Source organism: Falco cherrug, chromosome 7, assembly GCF_023634085.1.
Source record: "Falco cherrug isolate bFalChe1 chromosome 7, bFalChe1.pri, whole genome shotgun sequence".
NCBI classification, from domain to species: Eukaryota; Metazoa; Chordata; class Aves; order Falconiformes; family Falconidae; genus Falco; species Falco cherrug.
Genome location: NC_073703.1, coordinates 23,538,074 through 23,555,036, shown reverse-complemented (window position 1 = coordinate 23,555,036; position 16,963 = coordinate 23,538,074). Strand labels below are relative to the sequence as shown.

Sequence of the window (16,963 nt, the reverse complement as noted above, 5' to 3'; positions counted from 1 at the left end):
GTTTGGTGATGTGCTTCCATTTAGTTGCTTTTAATTTACTGAAGAAAAAAATAAAATTCTTCCTTTTCTTTTCCTTTCCTTCTGATTTTTTAGGTCACTCTGCAATACATTAAATGTGTACAGCCTCACCTGCAGTAATTGCACAGAAAACTGCACCTATGTTCTTTTTAGTAATAGGATCACATTTCTAATGGACCTGTTGATACACCAGTTTACGGTATGTAAAATACCTTTTTATAATTCAAAAAATTTTACATGCGTCATAAACATTAATTAGAGTATTTAGAGTATAAGAACACCAGGAGATACATGTGAATAAAGCCTCCAAATAATAAGATTCTTTTATTGTATGTATTTGTTAACTGTATCTGCTGTACTTCTATACAAAGGGATATTCTTGCTTCTGCTAATAAACTCTGCAAAAGCATACGTACCAGGAACTTTAGTGAGTGGACAGTGTTCTGTCTTTAATTCTTTCTGAGGTCCTCTTCTTTAATTTACCCTATAGTAATACTTAAAATATAGAATATTATGAGTTATCCATGTGTGTTTGATTCTTACATGTGTCAGGATCAGGAGTATGTCAGGTCGATACGTTAGTGTGGTTTGATTTGCTGAAGTGGTTCAGTAGCAGGACTTTCTAACTCTGAAAGTTTTAATTTTCCAATGTTTCATTTAATTTGAAATGTCATTAAATATTTTATTTGAAAACTCATTTTTAATTCATAGTGACCTGCTCATCATAAGATATTTAGTCTTGGTTTTCTACTTATAAATTGTGTGTATGTATTTTCATGAGCCAAGCAGTTTGTTAATTGAAAAGTTATGTACATACTTTAAATAATTTAAATGACACTGTTAGAATCAACAAGCCATAGGACTGTTGATGAACACTTTAAAAAGATGGTCCGAAGGTCCTTGACACAAAGAAAACCCCAGTGCAACCTGTGCATTCTCCTCTAAGTAGCTGCCAGCTCATTGTTTTTCACCAAATCTTTCCAAGAGGATTCCAGGTATTAGATCCACCGCGCTCAGTGAAAGGTGTGTTTCTGTGCTGGGCCGGCCAGAGCAGGGGTGCGCGCTCGTTACACAAGAGGCGAAATCCTTCAGCACTTCACAAGTGACAGGATTCATTCTGATGCCAGACACCTTCCCTTTTCTGGGAGTAGCACCGTGCAAATGACCTACGCTTCTGAAGAAATACAGAGGGTACATCTTAGGAGATGTTGGCCACCTAGAGAGCAGAGATACTGCACAAGAAAATACACTACACGTAGAGCCAGTTTCAGTCCCTTGCCAAACACTACCCTTGAATTGCAGCAAAACTGTAATTAAAGCTTAGTGTTCCCCGTGATGCACAGTGGACTTTTTTTTTTCCCCTATGCATAAAGCTTCTTATGTTCTCTTCAGACGAAATTGGCCCTTGCACCAGCATATCTTCATAGTTCCGTGAAGTACATATTTAAGTATAAAAAAATAAATGGTGGTGCGTTTCTGACCCTGATTTTTCTCTCTTGAAAATATAATAAACCAGATCAAGTCTGAATTTTTCTTTTTCACAAAAAAAAATTTGGACAAATGGAGAACACTTTTTTTTTAATGGATCCAGCTCTAAATACCAAAATATTAAAAGACACCCTTCCGAACAATTTACGTGCCTCCAGTATTCCTAGTTTGATGAGCTTGGATGATGTTGCCTTTGCCTGTAATGTGTGTATTTCCACTTATTGTTGGAAAAAAAGCCCGAGGTAATACCCAAAAGTAATAAATGAGAATGTATATTTGTAAGGTTTTAACAAATTGTTAACAAGTATGCCAATATTTGCTGAATACAAACAGAAAGAATTCAGTTTTGAGAAACCTTTAAATATATCCTTGAATACAGCTAGTATGAACATTACTTCCAACCAATTTAATGTGGTTTTAGTTTTGGTTTTATTCATCGGTAGAATGCAATGTCAGCTTCAGTGTTGCTAAAATGCAGAGCTATATATTTTTAAAGAATAAAATTTAAACAAGTCACTTCTCATTGATGATAAAATACTTACTTTTCTTTATTCATGTGTAACATTTTCCTCCTCAAAATATTACTTAAGGAATTATAAAAAAAGCAAAACTATTTTTTCTCTGACGAAAGCTGGGATACCAACGGGAAATGGTAGAATAACAAACGGACTGTATTTCTTACCATTTTGTGACATCCAGCTACCCAGGTTTGTTGTTAGAAGTGTCCTGTTTAGACCTCCTTTTATCTAATACCTAAACAGACTGGTAGAAAACCTTCTGTAGGCTACTTGCCATTTTACCTTTCTTAGCCTCCTTGGCTCAGGTGACACAAAGTCGATGGCTGTTGAGGTCAGCAGTAGTGTGTTTCCTGATTTCAGTGGTTAATGGATCAAACCTTCCCAACTACATCCATGCAGGTCTTGTGCTCGAGCTGTAACTTCATTTATCTACAGACTGAGCTCTCTGCTCTTCTTTGTCTACTGTACCCGGAAGACAGTTGCAAAATAATGAGAACTTTTTTGATTGTATATTTTGGAAGGTTTCACACTGAGAGAAGTATACGTGAAGCTGAGCTGTGAGTGTGTAAGGATGATTTTGGGTTTGTTTTTTTTTTAGACAGCCGTCATACACTGTTCCGTGAAGATAACTGGAAAAAACGTAGATATAAACTGTAAATATCTGTGCCTGCATTTGTAAATAATTGTTCGTTTAGTAAACAGATTGGGGGTTGGGAGTGTTTCTTGGATATCTGTCCTTTCATGATTTCACAATGAGAATGACAGTTTGGTTTTGAACTATATGTTCTCGGATAGATGAAAGTGACATTTCAAAAAACTTTTGAGAATAACAAGCTGGACAAGACGACCTTGTCCGGTAAAACTCCTTAGAAGATTTTGTTCATTTATTCAGATCTTTTCCATCATAGCATACCTGCTGTTACCCGTTAAAGCACAGTGCAAATCAATACTCATTGTGAATTAGACACTGAGACATTTCTGCTGTGCACTTCATAGAGTCGTGGAATTCTGTTCATGTGCGTTCCTGCTAGTACCCTGCACATGCAATAAAATCTTTAGACTCTTAAGATTAATTGCAAAAGGCTAGAATCAGATTATTTTTATTACTCCTTTAGGTAGCTACATAACACAGCACCAAGGCCTTTTCTGCTCCTCTTCCCGCCCCAGCAGCCAGCAGGCAGGGGGTGCACAGGGGGCCGGGAGGGGACACTGACCCCAGCTGGCCCAAGGGCTGTGCCACACTGTACGATGACGATGTCGATGTCATGGTCGTGCTCAGCAGTAATACGAGGGGGAGGTTGGTGGGGGGCCGCTGCTGAGGGACTGGCTGGGCATTGGTCGGGTGGTGGCGAGCAAACTGTCTGGGGTTTTATTTCTCTCTCCCTGTTATTTGGCTTTTCCTTACGTCATCATCATTATTATTGTTATCATATTTCATTTATTAAATTGTTCTTAAACCACGAGTTTTCTCACTTTTACCCTTCCAGTTCTCTCCCCCAGTTCCACCACGGGGGGAGTGAGCTAGTGGCTGCTGGATGGTGCTTAGTTGCTGGCTGGGGTTAAACCACAACCAAATTACTGGAAGTTTTTTTTAAGGCAATCTTTGAGTGTGTAACATCTGAACACCCTAAAGTAGATCATTAGTGAACATAAAAACATGTGAAGTTACATTCTGTCTCCCCAGCGTTGTGCTGTTGTGGCACTGACAGTACTTCCAGCCCCTAATAACGAGACTGTGGAGAGTTTCTACCTTCTCGGTCACTAAGAGATCTAAAGCTCTCCCTCTGGTTTCAGTTCTCGTTGAAGACCTGAGGACCAGCACCCAGAAGTATCAAGGCTGGCAAGGAAGTACCTCAGATGTCAGCTCTGTGCATCAGATCATTTCTAAGGCAATTTGGTCAGTGTTGACAGTGTGAAAAAAAAAAAAAAAAAAGCACAGAAACTTCATGTATTTTTCTTTCTTTTTAATAATGTAACTTTTAAAAGACCAAAAACTTCTGTTTTGTTTATTTACTCCGGTAGGCAGCCAGTATGTTAATCCTGTAGTAAATCTTAAAGATAGGGCTGTGGTAAGAAAAGTCATGACATATTGAAGTGTTCAGCAGTGGAGAGTTTAAACCTTTCTGCACCATCTTAAGCCTATAGACTGCCTGGGCCATTTCCATTTCTTTAGCTGCCACGTAGCAACTCTGACATCCTATAGATAATATTTTGAAAATACATATTTTTTTAGAGTGTTTTTGAGGCAAGCCAAATGACTTACACATGCAAAAAGCACAAAACTGCCACTGTGGGTGGGAGAAGAATACAGCGTAAGTGACCAAATGAACAGCAGTTGGGTGCTTCGATGGGTCTGAAGACTTTCCATTCGGGTTTAGCAGCTCTGTATTTAAAACTCTTCATGGCTGTGAAGGATTATGCTTTTTCCAAGACAAAAATATAAATGAGTTTTCAGTGACAGCTCTAAGTAGCCAACTGTAAATTGTTTGTTGGGAAGTTTTTTTGTTAGCACTGAGAAAAAATGTGCTGTGATATGCAGAGGTACTTCTGGTGACATGAGCCAGAGTGGAGTAGCGTTTGCAGCTATATTAAATGTGTGCCTAAGTGCTTTACTGGATTGGGGCCATATTGTTCAGCATCTTGCAGGATTAAGTCCTGGGTGGTGGGCAGAGCTGAAGAGCTTATGGCAGCTCCGCACAAGCAAGGGAATCCCTGCACAAGGAATTCTCTGCTGAATGGCTTAACAGTGTATGGAGACTGTCACAGAGTTGAGAATCTGGTCATCAGAGCGTTTGGTTCAAGAAGTGATTTAAAGAAGCAGGAGTCTTGATTAGGCCCAGCATTGGCAGTCATCATAAATGCTAAAATAACTTTGAGATGTTGGATGTATCAAATGATTGAACAATAGTTACATTTTCGTGGATTTTTCTTTGTGATTTAAATACATTTTATACCAATTACTTGACAAATCACTCTAAGTGTGTAATCATACCTATAGATTTGTGTCAGTTAAACTGTGAAACCAATGAAACCTCAGAAATAAAAATGTGGAATGTTTTAATGTTTATTCATCCAAAGCCCATATTCAGCAAACAGTTTCTCTGAATACCATTAACTCCATGTGTAATCAACACAATGAAAGCAGAGCTTGAAAGCTTTCGTAATTACACTATTAAATCTTAAGATTTCTGACCCCCTTGCCTGATATACTAATCAACAAGCAAAGAAAGACATCACTTTTGGAAGCACTCCAATTAATTCTGAACATAAATCTCAACACATTTTCACACTATCCCATTAATTACTTCTTTGGTAAAAGAGCTGATCTTTTGTCACTCATTTGAGTTTGTATAAGCGGACAGTATTAAAGGTAGGAATTAAGTTCAAACTTACCCATTTTCTGTAAAACAGATTTCTTTCTGTCTCCTCTTTCCCATACACTGTATAATAGCCACATTTGTTCTCACTTTATATTAATACAATTTTTTGGGGAAGTGTGTGTGTGTATGTGAAAAATCAGCTCTGCAATAAGTGATTGTATTAAGAGTGCCAGATCTATTTATTATACAGATTAGGAAGAGCAGTTTTATATTAAAACACGAACTTGTGTAGCTAAGGGCTATATACTTAGAAAATACAGTTGTCATATGTACATTCAACTAGAAGACAAAAATAAACATTTATTTATAGTACCATCCATTACAGCAAATGGAAGGCTCTACTGCAAAATATTAATAAATCTTTTAGGAAATAAGTAATATATAATTTTTTTATATTAGGTGAAAAAGCAGTGAGTAACATTTGTTAGGAATTTTTAAAACTTGGCATTCCTAGTACAAAGTCACCACATTTAAGTCAATTTATACATTGCAAAGCTTAATCCATCTGTTTCAGTAGGCAATTAGAACCGTTAGGCGTGAATTATTTTAGTCAACAGAAGTTACTGGAGCAACATAATGAGCAACATAATACTATTTTTCCTATTGAACTTGAATAAGCAGCTGAAGACTTCTCACTTGCTCACTTGGCTCATCACCAGAAACAGACTATTACAATGAGTTTTAAGTACCAAGACAAGGCTCAGAGCTGATGAATAATACAGAAATGTGCATGTTGTTCTTTGTTACCAAGTGTTACCAAATCCCTCCTGATACCTGTGCAGAGAGGAATGGTTTTCTGTGACCTCACTCGCGCATACCGAGTGTAAATGATTTTAACCTGGAATGAAAATAAAATTTCAGCCAATATTGATCACTAATTACAGTGCTGAAAGCCTCAAGCCATCTCATAAAAGTGCCTGGGCAGAGGTGTGCTGCTCCGTGGGGTCTGGCAGCGTTAAGCGCAGGGACGTGCTGGGAGCCCTGTGCCCTGACCCCCTGTGCTGCCAGCAGAGCTGCAGGGCAGCCGCCCACGCCTCGCCTACGGCGTGATCCTAAGAGGGCAGGATGTCAGCTGGTTTAAGTTGTCTTGGACTTCAGAAATGAAAAAATAAAAGAAAAAGATACAAAGAAATGACAAGCTCCATGACGATTTCCTTCCAGATGTGTATCCTGCATGTAGATCTGTCTTCAGATTTACATTTGTACATCTCAACTTCAGAGCCTTTCGTAGGAGTGGGCTCTAGTTTAATGATGTAGGAAAATCATATTCGTCTCCTCTGAGGCCTGGTCAGAGAGAACTGCATGTTGTGCTTCTGACATGATTGACAGGTGGCTGACATCTGATGGACAAGTGCAGTGGTTGTCAGGTGATGTTTTATATTGTGATGTTCAGGCCTTTTTTATTCATGGGACTTTTTCCTGCTGTTCTTAATCATTAAAATATAAAGATATCCGTAAAAGTGCTCAGGCTTTCTCTGTGCCTCATGTGAGACTGGTGGGTAGAAGGAATTTCCCATTGGCATCTTTTAGAACCGTATGATTTATGTCATCCTTTACAATGTTCCGTATGTCAGGTTGTGCCCTAGGATTCACACAGTTTTTCTGTCTTCTTAGATAGCGCCTGTAGTTGTTTCGGGATTTGTTTGTTTTGGGTTTTTTTGCGGGGAGGGGATTGGATTCTTCTCATCAGATTTGGTCAGGACAGTTTTGTAGGTTTTTTGATAAGTCTCCTTCTCTGTCAGAAATTTCTACTTTGAACAGTTGGCTTTCAATTTTTACAAAATTGGGACTCTTCATATTTGTCGACTTTGGAAGATTTAGCAGTTCTCTTCCTTTGTGAAAAAAAGCTGGCTGAGAGGACTGTGACTCAAAGACCTGGAGCCTTGCCTTAAGGGTCATCTTGCCAGGGAGGAGCACTTTGCTCTTTGAAATACTTGGTTACTCCGGGTTAGCTTCAGTAGTAAACCACCTGGCTGAGAAGTTCTGACACCTGCTAGGGAAAGGGAATTCTCTGGCAGGTTTTTTCAGGTGCGAAGGGGAACCACTGTAATTCACCTACCTTGACTCAGGGAAGGTTTCCCTCTACGCTGGCGTAAACCAGCCCTGCGTTACCTTCTGCCTGCACCTCAGCAGGTGCCGTAAGTGCTTCTGAGTTCAGTTCTGCAGAAGCTCAGCAGCACAACTGGGTATCTCCTCATAGACTGGAAAAGTTTTGTGTTCCCCAGCATCTTCACCGTTGTTACCAGCTGGCATCTGTGGCCTTGCTGCGGGTTGTCTAAACCTGCTGCGCAGGTGCTTCAATGTGCTGTTTTCTAAAGGGTAAACTAGTATCCTTCCAGATACAGGTTTGGGTTTTTTTCTTAGTTGCGGTTTGAGTTGCATCGCAATCTATCTTGGGTTTTTTGGTAAAAAAAATCTGTAATTTTTCTAACATCAAAATTCCTCATAAAATTCTTTAGAAGGACACTTACATCAGGCTATTTCTGTAATTTTTTGTTTGTTTTTTTGCTATGAAAGAGAAAGTCCATCAGGGATTAGATCTCATTGCAAAGATCGTTCTTGTTGCCTGCAAAGCATATTGCCTTTTTCTGTGAAGAGCCACAGTTGTACCTGCTGTGACACAAGAAATTTTGCCTTTCAAAATACTCACTTCTGTAATCGTCTTTGTTGAGGACTCAAACTGTTGAGTAGCCTTCTGATGGTACATCGTGTTTTTTTCAAAAGTCAGGTAGGGGATTGCTATACAGCAGTAAATTTCTTGCACAGAAAATAGCTATTTTTCTTCTGTATTACTGAATGCTTTGTGTATCCTAGACATTTAATATGCCTTCGTGGTAATGCAGCGTAGTAGTCAAAAGGAACCCTCTCAGTAGTTTGTTTATTCACAGTCAAATTTAAAGGAAAATAAAAGCTTTTTTGCTAGTGACTCATCAAAAATCCTGTGTGTGCTTAAGAGCACAATCATACTGATGAAATACTCTGCTGCTGTAAGGCTTCCTTTGATTCTTGTACACTAAACACTGTTTTGACTTGATACATTCTGTTTCAGCCTGTATTATCTGCATAAGGGGTGTAGACCTCTTCTTGTACCCAAAATGCTTTCATGTCCATGTGTGTGCTATAATATATTGCTTTTTTTTATGTACTCTTATGCAACTTTCTAATTGTTTCTCTACAAACTTATTCTTTTTACTGAATTCTAGTTGTTCTTTCTTTTTTTCTCTTTATTTAGGTTAGTGTTCCAGATGACCATAATGCTATTTCAGGCAGAAGTGCAAATAAGCAGATATTTGAAGGTTTAACAACAGGACTTCTGAGGATAACTGCTGTGATTTTCAGATGTCTAATCTCGAGCTTCCCAGATGGAAACAACCACCCTACTGCACTGAAGTTATTACAGGAAGTGAAAAGTAAATCCTCACAAGTGGAAGCCTTCAACAGCAGAGTCCAAGACCTAATCAGGTTAAATAATTAAAAAAAAAACCACCACAAACTTCTCTAAACCTTCTTTACTACAGAGAAAGAAAATTACAGTAATTTAAGAAAGGAACAAACTACTCTGACTCGTAACTTAGTAAGAGTAGGTTGTGTGTGTGATCAAGACACCTATTGAAATGCTATATTCTCAAACAAAGATGTTCTTCAAAAAACTGCACACACAGAAATACAGAAAACCAGGAGTCTTAATTTTAGGCTTGGTTTTCTGTGGCCTTTCTGTGCGTTTCATCTCCTGATTACCTAGGAGTCAGTTTCCATATTTATATTATTTTCTCTCAGTTCTCCATGTCAACAGTGTGTGCCTATTGCCCGTGTGGTCCTGCATACCATACATGTATTCATAGAAGCTTGCCGTAGAATATATACTGCTGACTTAAAGATTACCCAGTAATTCCTATAATTGGATTTCAGCCTTTATAATGCAGCTGTATTGTAACAGCAATTTTCTTTTCTAAGTATATTTCTTGAGCAAAATGTCAGTTAAAATAACTCAGTGAATTCTAACAAGTCGACTAAAAGAGAATACTTTTCTCATTCTTACTTGAAGCATTCTAATTCTTTGGTAGAAATACTTGAAGCTGAATACATTAATATATATAATTAGTGTCTATATAATATATACATAAAACTAATACATATCCAACAATATACCAGACTTGCTAGAGCTGTGCAGTTTCACTAGTCATCAGTAGTCATCAGTACTGATGACAGCCCTCTGAAGAAGTGAAATTCTGATTATATGCTACTGCAAATGTGTCACGGTGAGCATCTTCAGACTTTTCCAAGTCTGGTCTGATGTTGACGGATACAAAAAAGACAGCTGGAGGAGGAAAGCAAAACAGATAGTTGTCATAGATACCAGTGACCTCTAAAAGTTTATTGTTCTCATGTAACCCGCCTTCTCCCCAAACAGGTTTTGATAGAGTGTGAAATTTCAGGATGTTGTATTCTCCTCGTTTATGAATGGGAGGGTGGGAGGTCTGCTTATTGATATTTGTGCTGGACAGACATCTGACACTGACTGGGCCAAGCACAGGCATACCCTTAAGATAAGAAGATACATGAGAATCCAGCTAGGTCCCTCACCTCGGGCACTTTAGGGGATCTGGTTATAAATGGAGAATGAAAGGCACAATGACAAGGTAATAGCGCAATTAGGAAAAAAAGAGAGAGGGCATTTTAAACTAGTCAAAAACAGACAAATTCTGTTATTAATGAGAATCTTTCACCTCCTGGTCGTTGTATCGTATGTCCTTGGGGAGTTGATTAAATGAGAGTTTTAGGAAGATGGGGAAGAAAGAGGAAAGTTGATTTTTTTTTTTTTCTCTCCATTTGGGGCTACTAGACCTGATGCATAAACAACAATTATCTCCACACTGGGTATGAAAGGGGAGCCCGGTTATTTGAACTCTGCCACCATGGGTAAAAAGACTGGGAGATGGAGGTGATAGATAAGAGAGCTTTGACATTCCACTTGTCTGCATGCTCAGTTCTTGAGCGAAGGGAGTGCTTCATGCATCTTCTCATTGTCTCCAGATGCCATTAAGGAATAGTCCCAGCAGACTGAAAACTCTCATCCATTTCTTCTCTGCCAAAAGAGCCGCCACTTTGTGTCCAGGTGTGGGTGTAAAGGAATAGGGACAATGAATATGTTTTGCAGGTGTCAGTCAGACTGTAGAGATGTTCTTAGGCAAAAAGGAAGAGAATATTGATGAGAATAGTTGTACCTTTTTGTGAGTAATCACCTGTCAGTATTAGCTGTATTTTATTTAGTTCTTCGTCTCCCCCCCCTCTGTTTCACAGAGAGATTTCTAGCACTTAGCATTTCTCTGTGACTGTGATGTATCTAATACCCAGCTCTGTTCCTGGAGTTATTCTGCTAATACAGGAGGGCTTGCTTATCACCTGTATGATCAGGTAGATTGCTTAGATCAAAATCTGCAAGAAACCTAACGCTGGTAACCTTTCATGTTGCTAAATAGGACAGACGAGCTTACCTGAGCAGCGAGTGTGCGATTAGTAACCTCGGTGTGTCTTAAAGTGTGTTTAACTGCTACACTTCAGCAGCTTTAAAAATTAATACTGCAGTTAGACTTCTTGCTTTATATCCACTGTGGTTTTATTCTTACTTTCGTTGCTTCCAAAAGCTTTGTGTCAGCAGAGTAAACTTTGGCAGAAAGTCTAGCTCCAAGCACTGAGGAGAGACCAGCCGTTGAGCAACAACACTGTCTGAGAAGTGGAGAGGTTTTCTTCCCTAATCTTAGAAATCTCTGCTTTTTCAAAGTCAGACTGTAAGACATGCGAGGGAATAGTTATTTTTAATAACGATTTGTACAGCTCCTGTGACAAGCATTATCTGATCAGTATAATTTATTTACTGGAATCAATATTATTTAATAATGTTCTGTACTTAGTCAAGTCAGGATGGTCGACATTATGGAAAGATACAGTCAATGGTGTTCCCATCTCAAGGGGGCTCTAAGGGGCAATCACTAACAAATGGTCTTGACAAGCAAGTAGACAGAACAGCTGGTAGGACTGAGTAATATTAATAACAGGATGGTTTAGTGTAGGCTGTTGGTGTAAAAACAGTGAATTGGTTGATGGTGTCTGAAAGCAAGTGGTTCCCTGTGTCTGTTAAGTCAGGTAGAGGCACAGGCTGTATAACAGCAGCTGTTCTGATTTTGACAAGAAGTTTCTCTCACTTAGTAAGAGTGAAGGAAAATACAAAGAAAATTACAGGGCAAAGAGGAGGAGGTGATTGCAGCAGATTTTTTGCCTCCACAAAGGAAGTTATCTCACATAAGTCAGCAGAACGAACAGTTGAGATGGAGTAAAGTCTGAGAAGCTGAATGTTTGTGGTAAAAAAAGGAAAGTGTGTGAAGTTAGGTGATATCAGTAAGGTGACATGGGAAAAAATATGTCTGTGTGCACAGGTTAAGTAGAGTTGGTGATGATCAAAGTATGAGAGAACCTGGTGTGGACAGAGAGTTCTTGGTACAAGGATGAACAGCAAATTTTTTGGCCTAAGTTTCCAAGCCATTAGAAATTCAAAAAAGAAACTTAAGCATGAGTGATCTGATGATCAGCAATCATGATCTCATCTACTCTGATAATAAAAAGGAAAGAGGAGTTTCCAGTTTAAAAATTAAAAAAAAAGTCACTAGCATGGTTTTCTGTGTTTAGTTTTAGTTCAGCTGCTGAGGTTTTTTGATCCTGACCCCTCCGTACTGATGGTAGAAGGTCGTTACCTGCATGTTCTGTATAGTCTCTTAACTGTTGCATATATTGAAAAATGGAAAAAAAATAACCAAAAACTGGGCAGTAGTTGTTATGATACATGTATTGCAATAAAACCTTGTGTGGGTAACATCATTGTCTTCTTGAATTAGTGTGTTCTACAAAGTTGTCTCTCCATGCTAAAAGGAAATTGTGCTGTTGTAAAGCTATCAGGATTATTATAAATCATTTAACCATGACAAAATTCCATTGTCATTCTAGGAGGATGATAAAATAAACATTTACACTCATCTTTCTTGTACAGTATAATACAGATTATCCTACAACAGACAGATCTCTTAACAGAAACTACTGATAGTTACAGAGAGCCAAATCTGAAGTCACCATAATTTGAATTGTTCTATTGAAAGAACAATTTCTTGTTCAATTGTTCTTTCAATAACAGAAAGAACAGAAATTGTTCTTTTCAGTTTCAGAAAGAGTATTGAAGTAATCACAACCTGCGTTTTGTATGGTTTGATAGTGGAGAAGCAGAAATTGCTTTTGCAAAGTTACCAAAACTGGCATGGAACTATTTTTTTAATACAATTTTTCCTCTGTTTCTAGTTACGTGGTGAACATAGGATTGATAGACAAGCTGTGTTGCGGTTTCCTCTCCATTCAAGGCCCTGTTGATGAGAATCCCAAAATAGCAACTTTTCTACAAAATGCCACAGCAGTGCTGCATGGAATATGTCGACTCTGTTTTGCTGTTAATGGGAGGTAGGTGCGCTTGGCCTGTCATCTTGAATGCGTTCATCAGGCAGCAGCCATTGTAACTGCCCCAGCGCTGCGTTCGTGGAAACGAGCATTCTGATGAGGCTGTTCCACAGGACTGGTCTTAGTCACACAATAATAACCGGAAAAGAAACAGTGCAGGAAATGCACTCTGCTCACCCTTTCACCATTGAACTGTAATTAGTTACCTGCACTGAGTCTTGATTCTTTTAAGTCATTTGTCAGAACTGCAAACTTTATCTCCTTTGCTCATCATTACAGAGAGGGTTTTGTCACTGGTAATTTGAAGTGTCCAGTCCTAAGGACTTCAAGAGGTATTTTATTATCGGCTGAAATCAACTCTTTAATTGATTTGTCTCTACAGCAGCCTAATTCAGCTCCTGTTCTTCAAAATACTGCTGTCAGTATGGGAATTATATTTCCTATGAAGGAAGGTATTACTGTATTTGTCAGGGAATTTTCTAATGCAAAATGTTTGTTATTGTAACCTAATCAAGGCTGTGGGGAGTGAGCATGAGGGATGTGGCTGCTAGCAAATCTGGACTTCTGTCATCTTCAGCGTAGGGCAGCCTGGCACTGTGAAAGTCAGAATTTCAGAGCCCTGGCATGCACGTACTGGAACCCTTAGACTGTTACCTATTTCAGGAAAAGACGAGGCTGACAGAAGTTTACAATGAATTCCTGAAGGATACAATGATGCTATGGTTGAAAAACTAGAGTTAATAAAATATGCAGCAAGAAACAAAGCTGTAGGTAAGAGCTGTTGCTGGTAACCTGGGGATACAGGCACATGGAAAAAGAACTGCAAGAAATATGAGCCCAAAGAGACCATCCCAACTTACTGAAATTTCCCTTTCTGAAAGCTGCCAACTTGGCATTTTACATTCCAGGACAGCGCTGCCAAAAGTCAAATGCTTACTTAAAAAAAAAAAAAAAAGAAATTAAAATCACCCTTCTCTTAGAGGAGAGGAATAGTGGTTCTAGCTACAAAAGTGAGTAATGTAATATTTGCAATTTCTGAAGCAGACACATGCCTCACCCAAATAGTAGCAATCTTTGAACCCCAAATTATACAGCAGTGCTTCCTTCAAGAACATCTGTCCTTTGTAGCAGAATAATAATTTTGGAGGGGTTGAGTGTTTTTCTTCACAGTTGCATGACGTATCTGATCTTACTACCTGCATGTAACAGCAATGCTTGGGATTTTATCCAGGTGTGCTGATTGTGCTCGATTTCCAGGTTGGATTGTTCATTTGAGCGTGAAAAGAAATGAGGGAAATGAACTTGGAGATTTCAAAACTGTTGTCTTTCACTTTTAGATCAAAAGCTTTGGTGTAAATGATTAGAAGGGCAGTTTAAATTAAATATCTTTCATCAGCTGAGCCCACTCTCATTTAAGAAGTGAATGCAAAGTGTAATTCTGTCGTGTTATAGAAGTCCATAGTATTCAAGGTGATTTAAATGGAAAAAGGTATTGCCAAACACAGATGAAGGTGGCAGAAACAGAGCTCAAATGTACCGAATTCCTGTGTCACAATACAGTAATACATGTTGTGTGTTACATGATCTGCAGCACAAAAGGCAGCCTCTCTTTGTGAGAAATACAGGTACCTCTTTCATTCGTGGTAAATGGTAGTGGGAGGCAGCGCAGCCTGTTCAGTCAGAATCCAGCATTTCTCATTCTCCAGCTCGGTTGATACGTGGTTGAGCACCAAACAAACATGCTGTACTATGCTCCTCTGTACACCGGAGTAGCTAACCACTCTGATCATAAAACTTTTGAAGTTGTTACTGAGAGGAAAAATGTCTAGTAAGTAGTACCAACACTCCGATGCTGCATCATGAAAAGAAGGTTTGCCAAAACAATGTCAGCCTTTCACCATTGTTGCAAGAGCAATTGTGAATTGTTCTTTTGATATATCCTCCTCTATAGAATGTTTCCAGTTTGGGAACTTACCTTTATGCTCCTCAGTTGTCATCGTGGGGGGCACAAAATGAATTCGTTTTTTTCTGTTAGAACTATTTCAGGCTGTTATTTGTCATATAAAAGTCATTCCATATTAAATGCATTAGAGTATTTTTATACAGTGTTCTTTATACTGCGTGCAGAGCTTAGTATGCTGCGCTGCTGCGTGGCATAGCGGGGAGCTGGTAGGACAGTAGACACGGGTGGCTAACACCGGGGCCACCTCAGGGCTCTCAGACCATCCCCAGTGCCTGCAACAGTGAAATCCGTTAAGAGCCAGAGGTGACCAAGCCCTGCATGATGCTCCTCCTTTGCTTTCAGACACCCCCAGGCTGTTACGAGTTCTGGGACTGTAACCTGCGGTATCTCCGGAGGGCCAGAAATTAAACACTAACTCATGTATTAAACAATTAAGGGATCCTGTCCTGTGGGTACAAAGCTAGGCCATTTCTGGAGCTCTGCTGTAGGAAGAGCTGTCAGTCTGGATTTCCCTGTATGCCTCGCAAGAGCATTTCATAAAAGTATCCCAAATTTAGTCGAATTTTTCTGAATTGGTACCCAGTGTTTATTTGGACACTTGATGGAAAACAACTTTATAGGCAGGAAAGCGATCTCAGTCAAGTGCCTCCCTGCACCTACCTCTGCATCAGGCAAGATGTCACAACAATCATGATTATTAGAGAATAGCCTCAAATTGTATCATATATGCACGTCGGCATTAAGTATTAAATGAGATCTATGGTTGATATAATGTAGACGATAAACTTTTAAGACAGAAACTTAAGATAGTTTTTTTTATTCCTGTGGTAGACTGGAAAAAAAAACCCAAAGTCATGGAGTTAGCTAGAATAAAGGAAAGTCTTGCTAATGTAGAAACATAAACTGGAGGATTCTCAATTTTAACATCATAAAAAGTTATTGAATTGAGGGAATCCGTTCTGAACATATGTTATAAACATATCTTATTATAAGAGAGGTATTTTCATTAATGGTCAAGGTCTTTAAAAAGATTTAACTTTGATATTGATCTTACTTCTCAGATGATCATTTTTGGTACTGGCTAATAAATGCTAGATTGATTCTTTTAATTGAAGTTTTGCTGTGGATGTAATAGCACGTTTTCCAAACACTGTGTAATATATACAAAAGATCATTTGTTGAAAACGTTAATAACTGTAAACCCATGTGAACCTTGTTTTGATAATTTTTGCGCCCTCATCTCTCACACAGTCAGAATCAGTGAGGGTGACTTGAGACGCCCAGCTGGAAGTCCCACTTTCCCTATGCTGTGTTGCATCCATTGCTAGCAGTGGAGGTGAGAGCTCCTTTCTCCCTCACGAGCCAAAAAAATAAGTGTATGAGAGCTGAAAATAGAGTACTTTCCCTTATTGTACGTAGTGAAAAATCACAAATGCAGTATGTCTGAGTATTGAGCTGTCCCTGCTGAGCAAAAGATTAACCTGACATTTGATACTTTGGCTTGAAAATTGTGGCCATGACAATGCTTAACTTTTTTGCTCACCATTGAGAGTAACAGTAGCCAGAATTGAAAACAGAGACATTTTTATTGACCTGAAATAAAGCAAAATATTAAATAGACTTTATACAGAATAATAGTGGTTTATACAGCCATATAAATCTGTCTTGCAATTTGTGTCCAATTCCAGATGTCCAGTAGCAATGTGCGGGACGATAGCCTTGTTTTCCAGAGTTTATTATTGTATCTATGAGAGATATAAAGCCTATTTTGGGTCCTGGAGCCCTGAATAACACATATGGAGTATGCTTGGCTTGTAAACACAAGACAGAAAATGATGAGCAAGCATGGAATTCAATGAGCGTTAATAAAAATATGGCCATGCTGCCGCAGCTTACCCTTCCCTAAAAGCAGGAGTGAAGACTAAGAATATGTGGCAAGTCCTTCATCAGCATAGCAAGGATCTCACTTACATTCCTGTCTTGTCCTGTACTGCCCAGCGTTCTCTGTATCCCTTTTTTCACCCATCAGTCTCTGCAGCTAAAGATTTCTGTCCAAGAAGTGCAGTTGTTACGCTGTGGAGGACTGCGGTTAATGCCTT

General features: G+C 38.9%; 1 protein-coding gene across 5 annotated transcripts in view; it reads left to right on the top strand.

Moving 5' to 3' along the window:
- Positions 1-16,963, top strand: part of SCAPER (S-phase cyclin A associated protein in the ER) — a 165,949-nt gene that overhangs the window by 118,332 nt on the left and 30,654 nt on the right. For all 5 annotated transcript variants that reach the window (XM_055715699.1, XM_055715701.1, XM_005442654.4 and 2 more), the window contains exons 25-27: positions 94-217; positions 8,637-8,866; positions 12,749-12,904. In XM_055715699.1, coding sequence (XP_055571674.1) covers positions 94-217; positions 8,637-8,866; positions 12,749-12,904 — 510 coding nt within the window. The remainder of the gene's footprint in view (positions 1-93; positions 218-8,636; positions 8,867-12,748; positions 12,905-16,963) is intronic.